A 24,238-nucleotide genomic window follows, 5' to 3' on the forward strand; every position below is an offset into this window, starting at 1 on the left:
CTTTATCTGCCAAATAGAGATTTGTGGTGTGTACAATAGGTATTGATTTTGAGAGTGCTTAGATGTCGGAAGATTCCTATACAGGACCAGATGTAGTCTGTTCCCTTAGCAAGTGAATCATGTGCATCTTCCCTCTCCGTCACTCACACCTTCTAGACTGACGCGTTCCGTCTCCGTCACTCACACCTTCTAGACTGATGCGTTCCGTCTCCGTCACTCACACCTAGACTGATGCGTTCCGTCTCCGTCACTCACACCTTCTAGACTGATGTGTTCCCTTCTCCATCACTCACACCTTCTACACTGATGTGTTCCCTCTCCGTGTCACTCACACCTTCTAGACTAACGTGTTCCCTCTCCATCACTCACACCTTCTAGACTGATGTGTTCCCTTCTCCGTCACTCACACCTTCTACACTGATGTGTTCCGTCTCCGTCACTCACACCTTCTAGACTGATGTGTTCCCTCTCCGTCACTCACACCTTCTAGACTGATGTGTTCCCTTCTCCGTCACTCACACCTAGACTGATGTGTTCCCTCTCCGTCACTCACACCTGGACTGATGTGTTCCCTCTCTGTCACTCACACCTTCTAGACTAATGTGTTCCCTCTCCGTCACTCACACCTAGACTGATGCGTTCCCTCTCCATCACTCACACCTAGACTGATGTGTTCCCTCTCTGTCACTCACACCTTCTAGATCGACGCGTTCCGTCTCCGTCACTCACACCTTCTAGACTGATGCATTCCGTCTCCGTCACACGCAGCTTCTAGACCAACGCGTTCCGTCTCCATCACTCACACCTTCTAGACTAACGTGTTCCCTCTCCGTCACTCACACCTAGACTGACGCGTTCCCTCTCCGTCACTCACACCTAGACTAATGTGTTCCCTCTCCGTCACTCGCACCTTCTACACTGATGTGTTCCTTCTCCGTCCCTCACACCTAGACTGATGTGTTCCCTCTCCGTCACTCAAACCTTCTTGACTGATAAGCGTTCCCTCTCCATCACTCACACCTTCTAGACTGATGTGTTCCCTCTGTGTGCCCCCCATGTGTTCCCTGGCTGAGTCACACGCCCCTAGGCTTTAATACCCTCAGTTGCACACCCCTTCTACAGAGATGAAAATCTGACATTGGAGGATGTAATGTTCGCGGTACTGAGTGATACAGATTAGGGTACTGGCGGACATACTGGATGTGTGAAGATTTGGGTATTGATTTCATTCGTCTTGCCTTGCCTTGCCATATCCCTCACACCACAGGATTGATCGAATATGGGAATCTGACGCACTGTCGAGTTTGAAGAGAGCTAAGGGGTAGTTAGTGTAGTCATTATACACAACTCCCATTTAAATGATTTAATATGATAAATCGTACGACAACACTCTTAAACCTATCTCCAATACATTAAACCTCTCTGTAGCTCCTTTATAAACATATATGCTAAAGTCCTTATATATATATACAGTGATAAATGTCTAACTTGCCATGATGTATTTAAAATTATTGTGAATTTAAAACACTCAGCTTAGCAGACTTATTCAGTTTTTGAGCGAAAAATCTTGTCATTTTTTAAACCTATATAATTGTCATCTTATTGGACTGCAATAAAGAGACTACGTTTATTATAAATCATATGGAATTCATGTATTTTAACCTTTCAAGAATAACTTGTTCATGCTGTAGACAGATGTAAAGTAACAAAAAGTTATTTTAAAATTTCCTTACAATATATATATGTATCGTCAGTTTTTGGCACCTCAGCACTTAATTAGAGGTGCATTTATCATTTATAAAAAAATAAATGAATTAATAAAATCAGTTTATAGAAATAATCTTCATTAGTTTCATCATATTAATGAACCTTCTGAGAATATTCTTAATAAGTCTCTCAACCACTTTTCTTTAAGTATGCATGGTGTTACTTTTATCATTCATTCCACAACACTACAGATCTGCAGATGTTCTTTCTACTGCTGATTTCTATCTTGGTTTGATTGAAGGTTTTGCATGCTTTTGCTGTTTTTCGTAATAGCATGTCAATGCAAATGATGTACATGAATAGCCAAAAATCGTGAAAACATGCTATCTAATTCTCTGGAGAAAAATTGATTTTTCCATTGGTTTGAAATGGTTTCAGTTGGAGGCGGACCTACAAATACTGTTTTATGTCACATACATATTAAACACAGAAAATTTGGCTCCAAAATCTAGCATTCAGTAATATCTCATAGATTTTTGTCTCATAGTATTCTCCTTAAAACTTAGCGCGATTTCCCTGGAATTTTCCCACTTGGAAAAATCAATATGAAAGAGATTTATTTTCATACTTTTGATTTTTCAAATTATTCGGTATTACCAGACATTGTAAAGGTGCCTGGAGGTAAAATGCAAAATAAGCATTAAGTGTTATCATTCCTTAAGTTTAAATTTATGAATAGAACACACAAAAAAAGATGTTTAAAGGTTATAGAGATTCAGCATTTGACTCTCTCCTAGCAAAGGATGATTGACTGAAATAGGAGAGCTCGCTTATTTGTCAGATTAAAGCTTATTTGTGGTTGTATTATCAATATGATTTCATCTGTTTGACCACTTACTTAAGGACGGAATTAATTTGGTTTGTTTTGTTTTTGCCAGTAGGTGGCAATATGTTGAGAGCTTTATGTACATGTATCCTGTTTGATAGTGTACAGGAGAATGTATTTGATAATGTGAAAGAGTAATTTTAAGTTCCATTACAGCTCATAAAACCAATATGAAATTTCAGCTATATATATATACCGTATATATATATTTTTTAAAATTCAATGCATGTTTACCTCCCCTCCTCCTCCCCCCCCCCCCCCTAAAAAACCCCAATAAAACCTTGAAAATAAATAAGTAATCTTGAAAAGAATCCATGCCTTTCTTACCAGAAAATTTATCTTTAAATTTAAAATCAATCAATCTTGAAATGATTGTTGTAGTTATGATGGTCTTCAGCTCTTAAGTAACAGAACTTGATACAAAATGTATGTTTTTTTTTCCCTCTCACTCAGAAATATGCTGCACTCAATTTCAACTAAAATCATGAAATCTTGAAAATAATATGCTTATCTCAAAATTTTAGCCATGAAATTCATACTTCAAAAAGATAAGTCATATGAAATAAGAAATTATTTCTACATAATATAATCTATGACAAGCTATAGATGATTATGTATATCGATAGATACAATATCAAGGCCATAACATGTATACATGATCTGTTTGAGATGTGACATTTAGAGATGCGTTTGATATCTATGTGATGCGACTAGAGAAACAGCTATTATATACATTTGGAGCAGAGTTGCGTTTGACAGTTGTGGAGGGTAGCTCAGCAGTGATTGTCTCCTCGCCTCCGACTTCAGCTGATGAGGCTGCCACAGAACGCCTGTGTATGCAGTCTTACAGGATAGCCCTGGTCTGTCATATGGAAGCTAGGCTTTGACTGTCATCCTGTGTCCTTGCTGGTCCTTGTCGGTACCGAGCGAGGTCTGCTCACTAAGATCTAGTCACGTTAAAATTGATGGACATGTATACAACAAGAGCATTTTGTGTGAATATCGTTTAGATTCATTGAAATATTTCTGAAACGTTGCTTGTGTTAAGGATAGGATTATTGTTCACGTGCGTTTCTCCGTTGGATAAAGCTGCAATGTGGGATAGTAAGTATATTGATTGTGTCCATTATCGCAATCCCTATAGCTTGCTACATAAATCAATAGCCTCATGCATACCGTTCAATACGGTAGTACTACACACACGGGCCACATGGCTGAAGATCCTCACTCATTTCCGTTTCGTTCCTCATTACACTACAAAAAGCTTTTGTAAATGACAAGATAATTAAGTACTTTTCTAGGAATGTTCTGGATGAGACGGTAATCGCATAGCATGCAAAGACAGTTTTTGAACTGCAGTGAAACCTGACTAACAAACCATTTGTCTATGACTTCCATTTTGTTCTGTGGTTTCAGTTAAGATAGGTTATTGATGGAATATTTTTTCTTTTATTTAAATCATCAAATACCGGATGATGCTATTTATTTCTTAAAGAAGTCGGATGTAATCAAGGTACACCCATTTAGACCACGGTAGTATCACTTTGTGTGTATAGTCAACAGTAGTAATCGGTTTTATTAAGCATATTTGCTTCTTGACAGCATGTTTAATTATCTATGAATTCCATATTTTCATTGTGCATATGTACTCTTTTTCAATTCCTACATGCAGCATGCTTGGCATGGCATTTAATCAAACAAGACTGTCACCAAGTTACAGTTGACTCCATCCCCCACCCAGGGCTTTTTCTCACTGGTTTGGGAATTCGAAAGGGCCTTTTTGTCTCATTTTGGGAAGAAAATTTTATTCAGGTGAATTGGAAAAGATTTTTTCAGGAGTAAACTGCAAATTTTGGGAATTTGGCTTAAAAATGAAATAATTTCAGTTAGGAAGGGGGCCCATTAACGGCCAAAAAAAAAGCCCCAGAAAAAGCCCTGCCACCCGTCCCCCGCCTTGGCAATATCCTGGATTGGATCTGGCCCTGAATACTGTATCCTTGTTTTTACATTCAAGCAAATGCATTTTATTTGGCTAAAAGCTGTTGACACAAAGTTGAACATTTCTTGACTATTTGAGTTATTATAGGAACAAATAGTACATGGGAATCCTTCTTGATTTATATATAGTTTAGAGAGGTTATTGGGACACATGAAATACTAATTGTTTAAAATTTCAATGATGTTTTAAAAATCATCAGTAGAATGTATTTTAAGTTAGGAAAAAATTACCTTTTACCTACAATTTTTGTTTCCATCCATTGCATATATATATATATATATATATATTCACAATTTAAAAAGATCAAGGTACACATGTACATATCACATATACACAAGACATAATTCACTGTCACTATATGCTATCATAAACACAGCACTCATTTGTACAGTTAGTTAATATCAATTGTCACTTAGTAGTCATACCATGATCAGTGGATTGTGTTGCCATGGTAATCCATTCTCAGGGGAACAAGCAATATGTACAGTTCAAATAAAACTTAGGAGTTCCAGTGATCAAATACTCACGTTATTGATAAAAGCTGTCTTTAGGAACCTGAGGATGCTTTTATGATAGAATGTAACGTTAGGACTATCTAAGGATGCTTTTCTGATAAAAGGTGTCTTTAGGACTATCTGAAGATGCTTTCCTGATAAAAGGTGTCTTTATAGGATTACCTGAGGATGCTTTCCTGATAAAAGGTGTCTTTAGGATTACCTGAGGATGCTTTCATGATAGAATGTAACGTTAGGACTATCTTAGGATGCTTTTCTGATAAAAGGTGTATTTAGGACTATCTGAAGATGCTTTCCTGATAAAAGGTGTCTTTATAGGATTACCTGAGGATGCTTTCCTGATAAAAGGTGTCTTTAGGATTACCTGAGGATGCTTTCATGATAGAATGTAACGTTAGGACTATCTAAGGATGCTTTCCTGATAAAAGAAGTCTTTAGGACTATCTAAGGATGCTTTCCTGATAAAAGGTATCGTTAGGATTACCTGAGGATGCTTTCCTGATAAAATGTGTCTTTAGGACTACCTGAGGATGCTTTCCTGATAAAAGGTGTCTTTAGGATTACCTGAGGATGCTTTCCTGATAAAAGGTGTCTTTAGGACTACCTGAGGATGCTTTCCTGATAAAAGGTGTCTTTAGGATTACCTGAGGATGCTTTCCTGATAAAAGGTGTCTTTAGGACTACCTGAGGATGCTTTCCTGATAAAAGGTGTCTTTAGGACTACCTGAGGATACTTTCCTGATAAAAGGTGTCTTTAGGATTACCTGAGGATACTTTCCTGATAAAAGGTGTCTTTAGGATTACCTGAGGATACTTTCCTGATAAAAGGTGTCTTTAGGACTACCTGAGGATACTTTCCTGATAAAAGGTGTCTTTAGGATTACCTGCGGATACTTTCCTGATAAAAGGTGTCTTTAGGATTACCTGAGGATACTTTCCTGATAAAATATGTCTTTAGGATTACCTGAGGATGCTTTCCTGATAAAAGGTGTCTTTAGGACTACCTGAGGATACTTTCCTGATAAAAGGTGTCTTTAGGACTACCTGAGGATACTTTCCTGATAAAAGGTGTCTTTAGGATTACCTGAGGATACTTTCCTGATAAAAAGTGTCTTTAGGATTACCTGAGGATACTTTCCTGATAAAAAGTGTCTTTAGGATTACCTGAGGATACTTTCCTGATAAAAGGTGTCTTTAGGACTACCTGAGGATGCTTTCCTGATAAAAGGTATCGTTAGGATTACCTGGGGATGCTTTCCTGATAAAATATGTCTTTAGGATTACCTGAGGATGCTTTCCTGATAAAAGGTGTCTTTAGGATTACCTGAGGATGCTTTCCTGATAAAAGGTATCGTTAGGATTACCTGAGGATGCTTTCCTGATAAAATATGTCTTTAACCAGGTCCCTTTTAAAAGGGTCTTTTGCCCGGGGGCCCTTTGGTAAAAGGGAAACTTGATTCCTGGGGGGCTTTCCTTTAAAAAGGCTTTTAATTCCTAATCTTTCCCAAAAAGGTTTTTTAGGGGTTCCCCAGGAACTTAAAAAAGGGTCAGGTCCAGAAGCTTTTCCTAAAAAGTCAGGAAAAGGACTTTCCTTTTTTTTTTTAAAAACCGTCTTCTCAATAACCAAGAGTCCCAGAGACCTAATATTTGGCCTGTAGCATGCTGGGGTGAAGGGCTACCAAGTTTGTTCAAATGAATGACCTTGACCTTCATTCAAGGTCACAGGGGTCAAAAAGGCTAAAATCTTTCAAACGACTTCTTCTCAATAACCAACAGTCCCAGGGAGTTGATATTGGGTCTGTAGCATGCTGGGATGAAGGGCTACCTAGTTTGTTCAAATGAATGGCCTTGACCTTCATTCAAGGTCACAGGAGTCAAAAAGGCTAAAATCTTTAAACAACTTCTTCTCAATAACCAAGAGTCCCAGGGAGTTGATATTGGGTCTGTAGCATGCTGGGGTGAAGGACTACCAAGTTTGTTCAAATGAATGACCTTGACTTTCATTCAAGGTCACAGGAGTCAAAAAGGCTAAAATCTTTAAACGACTTCTTCTCGATAACCAACAGTCTCAGAGACCTAATATTTGGCCTGTAGCATGCTGGGGTAAAGGGCTACCAAGTTTGTTCAAATGAATGACCTTGACTTTCATTCAAGGTCACAGGAGTCAAAAAGGCTAAAATCTTTAAACGACTTCTTCTCAATAACCAAGAGTCCCAGAGACCTAATATTTGGCCTGTAGCATGCTGGGGTGAAGGGCTACCAAGTTTGTTCAAATGAATGACCTTGACTTTCATTCAAGGTCACAGGAGTCAAAAAGGCTAAAATCTTTAAACGACTTCTTCTCAATAACCAAGAGTCCCAGAGAGTTGATATTTGGCCTGTAGCATGCTGGGGTGAAGGGCTCCCAAGTTTGTTCAAATGAATGACCTTGACTTTCATTCAAGGTCACAGGGGTCAAAAAGGCTAAAATCTTTAAACAACTTCTTCTCAATAACCAAGAGTCCCAGGGAGTTGATATTGGGTCTGTAGCATGCTGGGGTGAAGGGCTACCAAGTTTGTTCAAATGAATGACCTTGACCTTCATTCAAGATCACGTCGATCAAGTATGCTTAAATCTTTAAATGACTTTTAGAGAAAAGCCAAAGTGCAGAGAGACATTATATTGGTCCTGTAGCATGCTTTCAAATAACTGCAGGATCCATATATGAAAAGATCACTGCATTGCAGGTGAGCGATTTGGGCCCATTGGGCCCTTGTTCTAATGAACTACCTGAACTGCAATAGGTAAGGGCGGTATAATAATAATAAGTCTTAATTTCACAATGGCCCTCAAATAACGAGATAACATGAACAATATACAAATATAGCACTAGATGGTGGTATTACTTGAAGCATGGGCTTATAAATTATTTTTAGGCAAATATGGTCGCCAGATTGCCGCAACATGGTGATATCCTATCTGAAACAAAATGGTTACTGTTTCAATTGTATACTAATTGTATTTTCTCATGATTGGTGTAGACTTCCACATAGATGGTATTTGTTCGGTGAGATATGATACATAAATAGTCACATTTCTGGCCGTCTGCTAGCTGCTGGTATCGTTTTGTGTGTCTCATTTATCGATCATCGACGATAAAAAGATCTCCTTTCTATACTTATCACTCAAACTTTGAACACATTCCGCAATGTCAGCTATAGGTAGGTATCCATGTAGGTGATACTGTCAACGTACATATTTTAGTGGTAATCTTATTTTAACGCTTTTCGTGCTGGAAGCATTACGCTAAATTATGATTATGTAATTGTAGATTATATCATCTATATTGGTTTCTATGGCAATCATTGTTGGTGCGCTAATTTATCATTCCACTGATCTGTTTTAATATGGTTTTGTGCTATTTGAGCATGTCAAATTAAGTACATTTACAATATTCTATGACCCTTAAGACCAGCCAGTGTTGAAGTAATGGACATACATGTAGATGTTTTGAAAAATACATCTTCAATCTTTAGTTCGCGCCTGTGAGGAAGGCTTTGGGTTCTGTCCCCTGGCCGAGACATACAAGAGTTTATAACAATGAACAATGGTTGTTGCTATATATACTCCTGCTTATATGCTTTACATTTTGGGAGTTGAATGACTGATTCCCTCATCATCAGTATAATGTGACCGGGTGGGGATATCCTGCAGGGTGTCTTTGGCAGTATGCTTCAGTGAGGTAACACTATACGTTGACATCAGTTCCACATCATCACAAGGAGACAAACACAACCATACCGCAGCCTCTCAAAACACACAAACATACACTACACACATACATTTCACATGCAGGAGAGGCCGTCCATAAATTACCTTAGCTGTTGTTTAGCACGTGTAACAATACAAAACCAAACAATCGTCTTTTTGTAATAACTATGCAAATGTCACAAGGGTTCGATTTTATCTGACTGTGTGGAGAAAATGAAGATGTGGTAATGTCCTGGATTTTAATTGTACATTGTATGCAATATTTTGGTTACTACATTGCTATGGTACAAATGTAATTGATAAAATTCTTCTTTTAAGAGTCATTGTTAAGTCATTGTTTTGATGTTCGCGGTCCTTATTTAATCCACTGTTTCTTAAGTCTGTCCTTAGGGAAATATTGCATTAAAAATTTTTTTTTTAATTCTGCAAAGCTTTCCTATAAAATGTTTGAAAGGTTGATGAAACAATCTTGACTAGGTTTTGAATAAAAGATCAGTTGGAAATTTGATCTATAAAGGCTAATATGTTTTTACTTTCTCTTTCCAGCTACTATGTTCCTGAACACTCTGACGCCCAAATTCTACGTGGCGCTAACAGGAACTTCCTCATTGATATCAGGATTGATATTGGTAAGTGAATTAGCAGTAATTTGCCAATGAAATTGCTTGTGATATGACTCTATGATTTCTGCTTCAGTAGCCATTTTGACTGATAGATCACATAATTGCTATGAATATACGAAAATATCATGAAATCTTGGAGAGAGAAAAATAGTTACTGCACCCTATAATAGATATGGCAATGATTTTACGTTGGGGAATTATGAGATACAGAAATGAGACTGTTGTATCATGAAATATCATTTCAGTTACAAATACTTGAGATTATGTCTCCTGGTGGAGAATAACTTGCATGTTGATCATGAACAGTTCCTTAACTAACATTGCACCTTCCTAATACAAATTGTGTGGCATATAGACAGACACACAAAAACTGCAATGATGCTAGTTCTTAGCAGAAGGTATGGTATTATTATAACATGGATACTTGCAATTGATGTTCACAATTTTTTTGAGATATTTTTCAACAACAATGATGATTTTGCAACATATAAGTGCTTGTCCGAAATCTTATCCATCAATAATCGTTTTGTAACATATGCATGTAGGATGCCTGTTCAAGGGTCATGATCCATTGTCTTGATAGTTTATGATCTCTATATAACATGTCAGATCTTTGTCTAATCCTTTCTAGATCTGTCATAGTTCATAATGCTACAACATGTCAGATATTTATCTAATCCTTTCTCTGTCATAGTTCATAATGCTACAACATGTCAGATCTTTGTCTAATCCTTTCTGTGTCATAATTCATAATGCTACAACATGTCAGATATTTGTCTAATCCTTTCTCTGTCATAATTCATAATGTTACAACATGCCAGATATTTATCCAATCCTTTCTTTGTCGTAGTTCATGATCTCTATAACATGCCAGATCTTTGTCAAATCCTTTCTCTGTCATATAGTTCATAATGATACAACACGCCAGATCTTTGCCATAAACCCTTGTCTGTCACAGTTTCCAATGCTTTGTAAGAAATATCACATGCCAGACCTTTGCAATATTATATTAATATCTTTTTGTCCAAGTTCCTTTTCTTAGCTTGGAACATGCATGTACAATATTAAAATGTCATATAACATGCCTGATTTTTGTTTGTGACAGTTCAATAATATACAAGATGTTTTCTCTAAGATCCTTGTCTGTCAATATTATATAACATACATGATGTCTATATCAGATTCCTGTCCATCAATAATCGTGATGTTCTATATGAAATGATTTGATGCCACGGCCATAATGGACATTGGTGCTGGAACAGGCCGTTTTCTTGTCTGCGAGATCCTTGTCTGTCCCGATACCAGATTCAGGGCTTCACACAAACACATTTAGGTCAGCAAGTCTGTGGAGATTTCTTTGATACATAAATATTGATTTGAATATTGTCCTTGGTATCTAGATTTACATAAACTGACCAGACATGTTCAGTTGTTCTTGACTAACAATAATAAGTGCATATAAAACTGGTCTGTCAATTCCAAGTCTCGCAGCTTTTAGAAGATGATTGCTACTGTTGTATCATAATTATTAGTCTCTTACTGGTGAACCCAGAGGGAAGGAAATTTAGATATCATCTGATTTTGATGAAAATTTGTAGGTAGGTATATTTGACACCAGAAACACAATGCTGTTGGCTGTGTTCTGATTGGACAAAATGGTTGACATTTACTGGCTTTTGATTGGTTAAAATTAAGGTGTCCAATTTTGATCCGATTTGGTGTTAAGGTGTCCGTACTGAATTATGGAAAACATTGCAGTTTTTATTAACTTCATTTTATAGACTGCTGGGGCAGTTCGACAGACTTATGTAATCAGTCCCCGATTAGAACTTATTGAAGGTTTATTTCTATTTTTGCATTTATGACTGAAATTTTTACTGTAAAATGCAAAACTATGTCATTTAGCTGAGCGTTAATGTGTAATAGATAGTGAACGGTATGTCTCATATTTCAATGCACAAGAGGGCCTATCTAAAATGGACCTGTAGCCATTAGTGTTCAGGGAGAAATTTCTGTCAGTTTTAGTGTAATCTCATCTAGATTGGCACATTCACACCTCATCTTTACTATCTAAAATGGCGGTAAATCCGATCAATACCACTAGTACTGTAGGTAATTTGGAATTCTCTACACACTTACCTCTGGGTTTATACAGAGATGCTGGTTAACTGCAACATTTAGAAGTCATTTAGAGGGGCTATTTGGGATGTCCATAGATAAACTGTATATCTTTGTCATATAGAGAGGAGACCTGGGATATTTGGTATGTCCATATATACTGTATATCTTTGTCATATAGAGAGGAGACCTGGGATATTTGGGTTGTCCATATATACTGTATATCTTTGTCATATAGAGAGGAGACCTGGGATATTTGGTATGTCCATATATACTGTATATCTTTGTCATATAGAGAGGAGACCTGGGATATTTGGGTTGTCCATATATACTGTATATCTTTGTCATATAGAGAGGAGACCTGAGATATTTGGGTTGTCCATATATACTGTATATCTTTGTCATATAGAGAGGAGACCTGGGATATTTGGGTTGTCCATATATACTGTATATCTTTGTCATATAGAGAGGAGACCTGAGATATTTGGGATGTCCATATATACTGTATATCTTTGTCATATAGAGAGGAGACCTGGGATATTTGGGATGTCCATATATACTGTATATCTTTGTCATATAGAGAGGAGACCTGAGATATTTGGGATGTCCATAGATAAACTGTATATCTTTGTCATATAGAGAGAGGAGACCTGGGATATTTGGGATGTCCATATATACTGTATATCTTTGTCATATAGAGAGGAGACCTGAGATATTTGGGATGTCCATAGATAAACTGTATATCTTTGTCATATAGAGAGGAGACCTGGGATATTTGGGTTGTCCATATATACTGTATATCTTTGTCATATAGAGAGGAGACCTGGGATATTTGGGTTGTCCATATATACTGTATATCTTTGTCATATAGAGAGGAGACATGGGATATTTGGGTTGTCCATATATACTGTATATCTTTGTCATATAGAGAGGAGACCTGAGATATTTGGTATGTCCATATATACTGTATATCTTTGTCATATAGAGAGGAGACCTGGGATATTTGGGTTGTCCATATATACTGTATATCTTTGTCATATAGAGAGAGGAGACCTGGGATATTTGGGTTGTCCATATATACTGTATATCTTTGTCATATATAGAGAGGAGACCTGGATATTTGGTATGTCCATATATACTGTATATCTTTGTCATATAGAGAGGAGACCTGAGATATTTGGGTTGTCCATATATACTGTATATCTTTGTCATATAGAGAGGAGACCTGGGATATTTGGGTTGTCCATATATACTGTATATCTTTGTCATATAGAGAGGAGACCTGGGATATTTGGGATGTCCATATATACTGTATATCTTTGTCATATAGAGAGGAGACCTGGGATATTTGGTATGTCCATATATACTGTATATCTTTGTCATATAGAGAGGAGACCTGGGATATTTGGTATGTCCATATATACTGTATATCTTTGTCATATATAGAGAGGGGACCTGTGATATTTGGAATGTCCATATATACTGTATATCAAGGTCATGCAGAGGGTAGACATGGAACATGAGGGATGTCCATATAAACTATGTATCAAGGTACATTTGCGAACCTGCTGACCTTGACCTTTGACCTACTTTTAAAAACTTCAATCTTGGCCACAGTATGTTACATGTAACTGTTAATAGATCTTTATATATATAATTGATGTGTGTTCCTTGTCATAAGATCTAGACCTTGCGGACCTGCAGACCTTCACTGTAACCTTTGACCTACATTTAAAAAAAACTGATTTTGAATTTAGATCCAGTCAGAGAGCTCTTGTTCAGGTTGTTCATGACCACTTGTACATGAAACTGAAACCTCATTAATATTTCTGTAAACAGAAGCATATTGAATGCAATACAATATTTAGTAGTTCATGATCAAAGGAATATCTTGTTTCTGTTTGTGGCTCTCAAAATCAATAGATACCACATTTCCGTATTTAGTCATTGACGAAAAAAACTGATTTTTAAATGCTTTAAGAGATTTTTTTTTTACTTGAGTCTGTATATTACATCAACTCTCTAATATATTCATGCGTTTATGAACTTCTGCATGTACACTTGTCACCATTATTTCTACGTAATTTTTTGCTTGTCTTTGTTCATCATTACAACACTTCCACCTTTCCTCGATCATCAACGGGGACCACGATAGCTCATTCCATTAAAGCGCATGCAACATATTCTTAAGTTAAGATCCAAGGTGATTCGTTTGACATTATCTCCCTGCCAATGTCGGTTTGTGTTTTTCGGAAAGCTAGGAAATGGGCCAGTCTGTGCTATCATGGTTATGTACTTGGACAAAGCACTTTACCTTAATTTCTCTGAATGGCATGCAATAGGCCTCCCATATGTTGTTCTTTGAGGTAGTCACCAACTACTAGAAGGAGACCTCATTTCAAAACGGCTTGGCTGTTCACGAGGCAAAAAAGAAAAAAACAAACAAACAGATCTCTCTTCATTACATCAGGTCCACCTGTCTATGTTCATAATTACATCACTTCGACCTGTCTATGTTCATCATTACATCACTTCAACCTGTCTAAGTTCATCATTACATCATTACATCAGGTCCACCTGTCTATGTTCATCATTACATCACTTCAACCTGTCTAAGTTCATCATTACATCACTTCAACCTGTCTAAGTTCATCATTACATCATTACATCAGGTCCACCTGTCTATGTTCATCATTACATCATTACATCACTTCGACCTGTCTATGTTCATCATTACATCACTTCCACCTGTCTATGTTCATCATTACATCATTACATCACTTCCACCTGTCTATGTTCATCATTACATCATTACATGACTTCAACCTGTCTATGTTCATCATTACATCATTACATCATTTCCACCTGTCTATGTTCATCATTACATCATTACATGACTTCAACCTGTCTATGTTCATCATTACATCATTACATCATTTCCACCTGTCTATGTTCATCATTACATCATTACATCATTTCCACCTGTCTATGTACATCATTACATCATTACATCATTTCCACCTGTCTATGTTCATCATTACATCATTACATCACTTCCACCTGTCTATGTTCATCATTACATCATTACATCATTTCCACCTGTCTATGTTCATCATTACATCATTACATCACCCATATATGTGACATATCATTTCCACTTTATCTATTTTACAACAATTGCAAAGCAAGTCATATCAGCTTTTATATCAGTCACTCTCGTTTGCCCTGTTTGAAGTGCATTAGGGGGTCTTATTGTAGGAGGAAACTGGAGTACCCAGAGATAACAAATGTGGATGGGCAGGTGATCATGGGCATACATTTTCCTATGCAATCAGGGAATCGAACCCCGGACACCTAGGTGAAAGGCAAGAATGTTGCCACAGTGCCACCTGACAATTATTTATACATCTGTTTCAGAGAACAAAATCTCTCCTTCAAACCCCTCCTTTAACATTTGTAAAAAAAAATATTTTTTTTCTTTCAGATATTTGAATGGTGGTACTTCAAAAAGTATGGGACGTCCTTTATCGAGCAGGTGTCACTGAACCATATATCTCCGCTGCTGGGCGGTGGGACAGAGGGTGCCAGCAACGACAACAACAACACAAACAACGTCAACAACACTGGCAACAACACCACACACCAACAGACAGTACCTGGTAAGTTTTTACATAGTTATACAATGTATATTTGATAAAAAAAAAATGTTTTAAATGCCAAAAATCAATGCCTGAGGGGTGCTTTTATCCTGTAGTAGTATTTTTCTATAGAAACACTTCCTATAGATCTGATATTATATTGTAAAAAAATTATCTCAAAAGGAAAAAAATGTCCTGTGCCTTGTAGATAGGCAGTTTTGTTTCCTGGGGTTGGTTATATCATAAGCAAACCATTGAATGCTTGTGAAACATGTATGTCTTATTCCTGCTTTCATGGAAATGAAGTAAAAGCAACTTTCAAATAATGGAGAAAAAATATTTCATTTTCTAATTACTAGTTCACAGCAGTTATGATTTATCCCTGAAGGGTTTTGGTACACAATATCAGCATCCATTTGCTACCCATGAGTGAACTCAGCAAAACCTATTGACCGATTTGTTGACAGACAGATGGATGATAGGTTTAATAAAAAAAAAGAAAACAGAGGCTAGGCTGATCCTTAAATAATTGTAATTATACTTATCTTTTTGGGAAAAAGGTATGAAAAGGTTGATCTTGGAGGACTAGTAATTATAAGGAGATTCCTCGGGTCATTGTATGAAAAAACTGATTCTGGCGGGGAGCTCTGGTTAGTGGCAGATAGATTGATTCGGCTGCTGATACTGATATTCTGTAGAGTAAATTATCTGTGTAATGTCAGGCCCATTATGATACATCAACTCATTAGACTGTCACAATCAGATGGACATTATTATTCCACCTGGGTATGACAGATATTGTATATTACATCTGTTATTCCCAATTCCTCCATGCTGTCTCACCTCTGAGACATTGCCCACCATCAGTCCTAGAGGCCTCAAATCAAATCCGATTGCAGAATAGGAATTTCATATGATTCGGTGCTAAGCTTGCACCAATGAAGAAAAATGGCTGGGAGATGTAAATTCCGACAGATTTTTATGATACTGTTTTATGTGCTTCATTTAACATTCAGATATTGTGTGAATCCTTAGGTTTGAAAATATAATTTATCAATTCTTGTAACGGTATGTGTTTAGAATGACATTCTGTGCTGGTGATTAAGTCTGTAGTTGCAAATTTTGACAATTTTGATAAAAAATTATTAAAGCATCCATACATCATAATATTTTGCTATCCAGGAATATATAAAGAAATAATTTGATTGAGTACTTAAATTACTTGCAAAGACTCTATTGAGATGCAGACTTGTAATTGGATGTCCTAGGTGTATAATTATATTGAACTTGTAGGGTAGTCTTAAAAATATTTCATTATTGTGGATTCTGAGGTACAAATTGATGTGTTCTGTACTTTACAAAAGTAGAACACCAATTACATGAACCGTTCAATTTCCTTCATGACAAGTTGTTGAGGGGATTGGCCTCTGCCTCTGCATACCCTATAGTGACATACTCATTTTGGCTCTGATTGTCGTGATACTGCAAGAGCCTTTTTTTTTTTTTTGCTGGTTTGGGAAAGGGGCCTGTTATTGTCCCCAAAAATCCTACATAAATAGCTTGAATTGATATACAGTACGTACTGGTTCATGAGAGTTTGTGTATCAACCTGACCACCAAGGGTGAGAAATTTGTTCACCTTTTAGGCTTTATTTCAAATCGAATTTTCAATGTCTTAATTCTACCAACATTATTTAGTAACTAATTATCATTTAACTTCATACACTTGTTATATTTCCAATTAATCTCCAATGCTAGGGGATTACTGTTATATGTAATTCTTTGTTTTTAAGGTAAAGGGTTAAATTTCTCGATGAAAAAATGCTACTTTGGTTAATAAACATAGTACTACAATTGATGGGAATTCAACTGTCTCCAAATGTAACAGATATATGTGACCTAGAGATTTCCTATTTCAGAATGCAAGGTGTGGAGAAATCCATTAAATCTGTTTCGTGGTTCTGAGTATCAGCGGTACACATGGGCAAAGGGCAAGGACCCACTTACCTACTACGATATGAATCTGTCTGCTCAGGACCATCAAACTTTCTTCACTTGTGAGGCAGATGCTGGCAAACCTGAGTATGAAGGTAAGATAATGACTTTGTGGCGAAACTTATGTCAATCCATCTTATTTTGGTTCCATGTAGTACTTTATTGTCAAGGTCAAATATAATTAGCAGTATATATTGCAGTCAAGGTCATTCTTTCTCAATTTTATCTCATGATCAAGGTCAATTGTTCTTACTGGTATCATATAGTCAAGGTATTTCCTTCTCATGCAGTTGTATCTTATGGTCAAGGTCATTCATTCTCATGCAGTGGTATCTTTTGATCAAGGTCATTCAATCTCACACAGTGGTATTTTATGGTCAAGGTCAATTGTTCTTAATAGTATCTTATTGTCAAGGTTATTCATTCTCATGCAGTGGTATCGCATGGTCAAGTTCGTAGGTTCTCAATAGTATCTTACGGTCTATCTGGTTGTATTATATGATTCAATAATCAAACTGAAGGATTTGAGAGTTATGTATTCTGAATCTAGATTAAATAGTTTTGATATGTAATATATGGATTAAGTACACAACATTGGACTGACTCAGAATTAGATATTTAATGATATATATTTTAGATATAACAGACAATCTCATATAAAGGTTTCCTGAAGTGTGTACAGTTTGATAATGAGTTTGTTGTGGTTGTAGTGATGCAGAGAGCTTGGCGAGAAAGGAATCCACAGTCAAGGATAAAGGCTGCTAAAGACGCAGCAGAGAAAAACCCAGAGTAAGTATAATGATTATACCAAATGCCCCCTACTGACATCTTCCTCAGGGAGGGGTCAAAGGGCAATTCTGATGTAGAGGGGGAGGATCAAGCTTCTGACCAGAGTGGCATGGGAAGGTAGAGGTCATAGGGTCAAACATGTGTTGATCCCATTAAATCTTGACTGAAAGAAAACAAGTAGTAATGGAACGCTCATTTATTTTTATAGAGTGCATGATTAAGTTCAATGATGATTGAAGAAACATTCCGTTTGCTTAGAATAATTTTTTGTACATGATATGTATTTTCATACATGATCACACATGATTCCTATTTTGATGTTTCAGGTGTCCTACAGCAATTATACTCCTGGCAGAAGAGGACACAAGCACAATAGCAGATGTAAGAATCTTTTCATTCCCTTACTCTTAAAACACTACTATTTCTCACATTTATGTCAAAGTCATAAATGTTTTTGAATAATTGAACATAAAAACAAAAACAAAAAAACAAAAAAAACAAAACAAAATAAACCTGTAACATCTAGACTTTATGACTTGTATTAAAATTATTTTTTGAAAATTCCAAGTAATTCTGATATATTGATGTTAAATATGATTACTTTTGACTTGTTGAATGAAGTAGGTAGTGATCCCTATCTGTTAGCCACTGTTGCTGTGTGGATGCACTCCAGCGTACTTCTCAGTGGTTTGGTATTTGTTTATATTGCAGGCAGAGAAAATGTTCAAACAAGCATATAAAGCTGCGGAAGTGAACTACAGAAAATCTCAACAAACACAACATCAGAGTTCACAACACGAGTCCACGCATCGTAAGTTACCATATACCACATCTCACTATCCCAGGTCTTTAGGTACTGTAAATGTGGAAATTTACGCGAGGGGGAAAATTACGCTAATTATGCTGATCCCTTTTTATTGCGAAAATTTCCCCCTTATGTATTATTTTGATATTAACTTGAGTATACTCGAACTAAAAATGAAGGTGGGTAGATCACGAAAATTACCCCCACGCGTATAGTTTACGTATCGAAATCGCGAAATTAAGCACCCGCGACAATAGCCACGTTTACAGTAGTCTGTTTTTAACAAATCTGAATAACGCAGGAGACACTGCATTTCCAGTATTTCTGCCCTACTTTTTTTTCTGATCACATGAAGACCTGACCAGGAAACCTGAATCTTGACACCGAATTGAAATACAAGGTGACCACTCCAGTATCTGATTTCCTTCATCAGCTTTATTGATTTTATCAAACAGTATAATTAGTTCTCCGATGTCTATGACCATATGACAATTTTAATCCTTGAGGACTGGCATGTCTGAGATCACATTTCCAACATGTCCTCGAGCATGTGTTGTTATTGTAAGAATCGTGGTTGCCTTGTCCTTGACTTCCATAATTTGAGGTCTGATACGACTTATCCAGCCTATAATCTAACTAAAAGATTTTTATTCCTCCATTATTTTTGCACCTTTTCAATTTTAACTAAGTCTGAAACAGGATTTAAGAATAGCTAATTCATGTATTGCAGAATTATAATTTAATTTCTATCTAGAACATGGATTGAGGAAACGAACCACATGGGGCTCTGTTACTGTGGTTATATTGTAATAAGCCCTGGTCGCAAACTTTACTCGAAGTAGGGAGTTTGCTTTTTGTTAACAGTTTTACTTAACTGCAAAAAATATGTGTGGCATGGGCTTATTGTCAGATAAATACAGTACTTATATCAGTGTAGACATGGATGGGCTTATTACCAGACATGGGCTTATTGTCAGATAAGAACATCAGTGTAGACACGGGTGGGCTTATTACCAGACATGTGCTTATTGTCAGATAAATACAGTACTTATATCAGTGTAGACATTGGTGGGCTTATTACCAGACATGGGCATATTGTCAGATAAATACATCATTGTAGACATGGGTGGGTTTATTACCAGACATGGGCTTATTGTCAGATAAATACAGTACTTATATCAGTGTAGACATGGACGGGCTTATTACCAGACATGGGCTTATTGTGAGATAAATACAGTACTTATATCAGTGTAGACATGGACGGGCTTATTACCAGACATGGGCTTATTGTCAGATAAATACAGTACTTATATCAGTGTAGACATGGACGGGCTTATTACCAGACATGGGCTTACTGTCAGATAAACACCGTACTTATATCAGTGTAGACATGGATGGGCTTATTACCAGACATGGGCTTATTGTGAGATAAATACAGTACTTATATCAGTGTAGACATGGGTTGGGCTTATTACCAGACATGGGCTTATTGTCAGATAAATACAGTACTTACATCAGTGTAGATATGGATGGGCTTATAACCAGACATGGGCTTATTGTGAGATAAATACAGTACTTATATCAGTGTAGACATGAGTTGGGCTTATTACCAGACATGGGCTTATTGTCAGATAAACACCGTACTTATATCAGTGTAGACATGGGTTGGTTTATTACCAGACATGGGCTTATTGTCAGATAAACACCGTACTTATATCAGTGTAGACATGGATGGGTTTATTACCAGACACTGGCTTAATTATTGCGATAAATACAGTACTTACATCAGTGTAGATATGGATGGGCTTATAACCAGACATGGGCTTATTGTCAGATAAATACAGTACTTACATCAGTGTAGACATGGGTTGGTTTATTACCAGACATGGGCTTACTGTCAGATAAATACAGTACTTATATCAGTGTAGACATGGGTGGGCCTATTATACCAGACATGGGCTTATTGTCAGATATATACAGTACTTATATCAATGTAGACATGGTTGGGCTTATTACCAGACATGGGCTTATTGTCAGACATGGGCTTACTGTCAGATAAATACAGTACTTACGTCAGTGTAGACATGGATGGGCTTATTACCAGACATGGTCCTATTGTCAGATAAATACAGTAGTTATATCAGTGTAGACATGGATGGGCTTATTACCAGACATGGGCTTACTGTCAGATAAATACATCTGTGTAGACATGGATGGGCTTATTACCAGACATGGGCTTATTGTCAGATAAATACAGTACTTATTACCAGACATGGGCTTACTGTCAGATAAATACATCCGTGTAGTCGACATTGGTGGGCTTATTACCAGACATGGTCCTATTGTCAGATAAATACAGTAGTTATATCAGTGTAGACATGGATGGGCTTATTACCAGACATGGGGTCATTAGCAGATATATATGGTACATATAGTCATTCTTATGTGACTGTGCACGGAAATATGAATAATTCTCTTTGCTTTCTTCACTGGATTGGACCAATTAGGAAATGATTTAATTTATACTCACAGTTACCAGTGCAACAGCTGTACTAGTTGAGAAGAAAGGCTGTAAACGATATTGCAAAGCTACAAGCTTACTGACGTCATTTTGTTTCATTAGCAGTATGACAGATAGTGTAGAGCTAGTCGTCGTGGTAACAGGTCTACATAATTCCTGTTAAATAATTAATAGGGCCACAAGATGATAAATTGTATCTAAAAATAAAACATTGCAAGAGAGATGTTCACAATTGTGAAAAGCTACCAGAGTTGAGTAAATTAATTGTGTGCAGTGAAAATGAGGATATTTAAAAATTATGACTGATTATATTAATTTTGTGTTGAGCAAAAATTAATTGGAAGGGAAAATTGAAGTTGTTATTTTGAAAAAAAATATGAAACTGCAGATCAAAGCTTTTGCTTTCTTGGCACGTGCATAATTACAGATTTTCTATACCACCACCCTTCTATGTGTACCTTTGTGTGTATTAACCAGCATGTATGGGTCAATAAATACAAAGAAATTTGTCCACGAACCACGTATATTTCCATGCCCAGCAGATTAGTAAAAAATGATTGTTGAAGGTAATTTAACATGCACTGCTATTGCCATAGATAATGGTTATTGCTCTAGTCCTATATTCCCTGATGAGATATTGAAGGTGCTAAAAACATGTTGTTTTATTTTCGTAGGGCGGGACACAAATGTGATAGTATATATAAAAAGAAGACTAGCTATGTGTGCCAGAAAGCTTGGTCGAACAAGAGAAGCGGTCAAGATGATGAGAGAGGTAGGTTTTGAAGCTTAACCATTCTGTATCTTCTTTTTTTTTATTCAGTAATATTAATTGAATTACTGTTATTGTATGTAGTTAAAAAAGAAATAAAATTGAAAATAAAAAAATCACTATGCATCTCATAAATAATTATTTTGAAATTTCACTGAAGTTAGTGTAGCTTTGAACTTTCTCGCTTTTCAAACATTCTTGGCTGTGTGGTTAAGGTGTCCCGATACTTTATCACTAGCCCTCCACCTCTGGGGTGCGACTTCAAAACCAAGTGGCCAGTGGTTTTTCTCCAGGTACTCATGCTTTCCTCCACCTCGTAAAAACTGACATGTCCTTCAATGACCCTAGCTATTAATAACAAAATAAACCAACCAAAGCTTTTTAAGCCTACTAAACCTCTTCTCCGAAAAACAATCCCTTGGGATGCACTTGTTAGAGGTTGTTCCCATTATGTAAATACAGTAAATAGGAAATGTAAGAAATGTAATCTGATTATTTTTAGGTGAACTTAAATGTTTGATAATGGATGCAGGTGATGTTGAGATGATAATGTATGCATTTATGTGACTGACCCCAGAGTGATTTATTGCTACCTACACAAAACAGGAGAAAATCATCACCTGATTCAATAAGACTAGAGACGTGCGTGTGGTCTGACTACCTGTACAGTCAATCTAAACGGGAAACAGCTTGGCTTATATTGATCCCTCCTCCTACATCTCCATGTACTGCAAATGTACAAAAACCAAGTCTGTTGTTCATGATCTCATCACAAATTTGCATTTATGTTGTTTTTTATGATTTTTTTTTTCTTTACCTAACTTGGAATGTCTCACCCATAACTTCATCTTTTGGTACAGAAGCAGGACTTTCTGTATTACCCTGTCTCTCTGTTGATTAAATTAGATATATAACAATAGGTTACCTATCCAGCAGCTGTAATTGGATTCAAGTTTTCTTTTGTTCTAAAACTTGATGCTGATCTTTCTTCATCTTTAAACTCCAAGGCTACCAATATGGATTAGTTATCTTGTCTTCAAAGTATTGGTTTTTTATTTTTTTTTCTAGTAACTGACCAGTGTATTTCTAGTAACTGACCAGTGTATTTCTAGTATCTGACCAGTGTATTTCTAGTAACTGACCAGTGTATTTCTAATATCTGACCAGTGTATTTCTAGTATCTGACCAGTGTATTTCTAGTAACTGACCAGTGTATGTCTAGTAACTGACCAGTGTATTTCTAGTATCTGACCAGTGTATGTCTAGTAACTGACCAGTGTATTTCTAACATCTGACCAGTGTATTTCTAGTATCTGAGCAGTGTATGTTTAGTAACTGACCAGTGTATTTCTAGCATCTGACCAGTGTATGTCTAGTAACTGACCAGTGTATTTCTAATATCTAACTGGTGTATGTCTAGTATCTGACCAGTGTATGTCTAGTAACTGACCAGTGCATTTTTAGTATCTGACCAGTGTATTTCTAGTATCTGACCAGTGTATTTCTAGTAACTGACCAGTGTATTTCTAATATCTAACTGGTGTATTTCTAGTATCTGACCAGTGTATGTCTAGTATCTAACCAGTGTATGTCTAGTAACTGACCAGTGTATGTCTAGTAACTGACCAGTGTATTTTTAGTATCTGACCAGTGTATTTCTAGTATCTGACCAGTGTATTTCTAGTATCTGACCAGTGTATTTCTAGTATCTGACCAGTATGTTCTGTTGTTGGTGAAAACCAATGAATCAGGGTTGGATTATTACTTGGTACATACTTATCACTGGTAAAAATTTGTTTATCAGGGATATGCTTATTAGTGAATTTTGATTCATCACAAATAATATCTATAAATAGATACATGTATCATAAAATGAGATATTTTGTCTCAGCAAATTTTGGTGGCATTTCCATCAACCTTGTGAAATACAGTGACCCATATAATTTACCAACCCGTCTTCCATTTTTGTTTAGAATACAAACAAGTGATTAATTCTAACATATCTTTTCATATACACAGTCAATTTAGATAGCCATTGCAGGGCAAGTGTCGGCATACCTAGGCTACGTGTATATATTGTTTCGTTTTGGCCGATTGACCAGATGATAATGAACTGTACAAG

At 36.5% G+C, this 24,238-nt stretch overlaps 1 protein-coding gene across 3 annotated transcripts in view; it reads left to right on the forward strand.

The window, feature by feature from the left end:
- LOC117330677 (suppressor of tumorigenicity 7 protein homolog) overlaps positions 1-24,238 on the forward strand; it is a 70,221-nt gene that overhangs the window by 21,255 nt on the left and 24,728 nt on the right. For all 3 annotated transcript variants that reach the window (XM_033889117.1, XM_033889118.1, XM_033889119.1), the window contains exons 2-8: positions 9,405-9,487; positions 15,084-15,258; positions 17,157-17,327; positions 17,943-18,021; positions 18,348-18,402; positions 18,733-18,832; positions 22,022-22,119. In XM_033889117.1, the coding sequence (XP_033745008.1) occupies positions 9,405-9,487; positions 15,084-15,258; positions 17,157-17,327; positions 17,943-18,021; positions 18,348-18,402; positions 18,733-18,832; positions 22,022-22,119 (761 nt within the window). The remainder of the gene's footprint in view (positions 1-9,404; positions 9,488-15,083; positions 15,259-17,156; positions 17,328-17,942; positions 18,022-18,347; positions 18,403-18,732; positions 18,833-22,021; positions 22,120-24,238) is intronic.

The sequence above is a fragment of the Pecten maximus genome, chromosome 7, assembly GCF_902652985.1.
Source record: "Pecten maximus chromosome 7, xPecMax1.1, whole genome shotgun sequence".
Classification (NCBI taxonomy): Eukaryota; Metazoa; Mollusca; class Bivalvia; order Pectinida; family Pectinidae; genus Pecten; species Pecten maximus.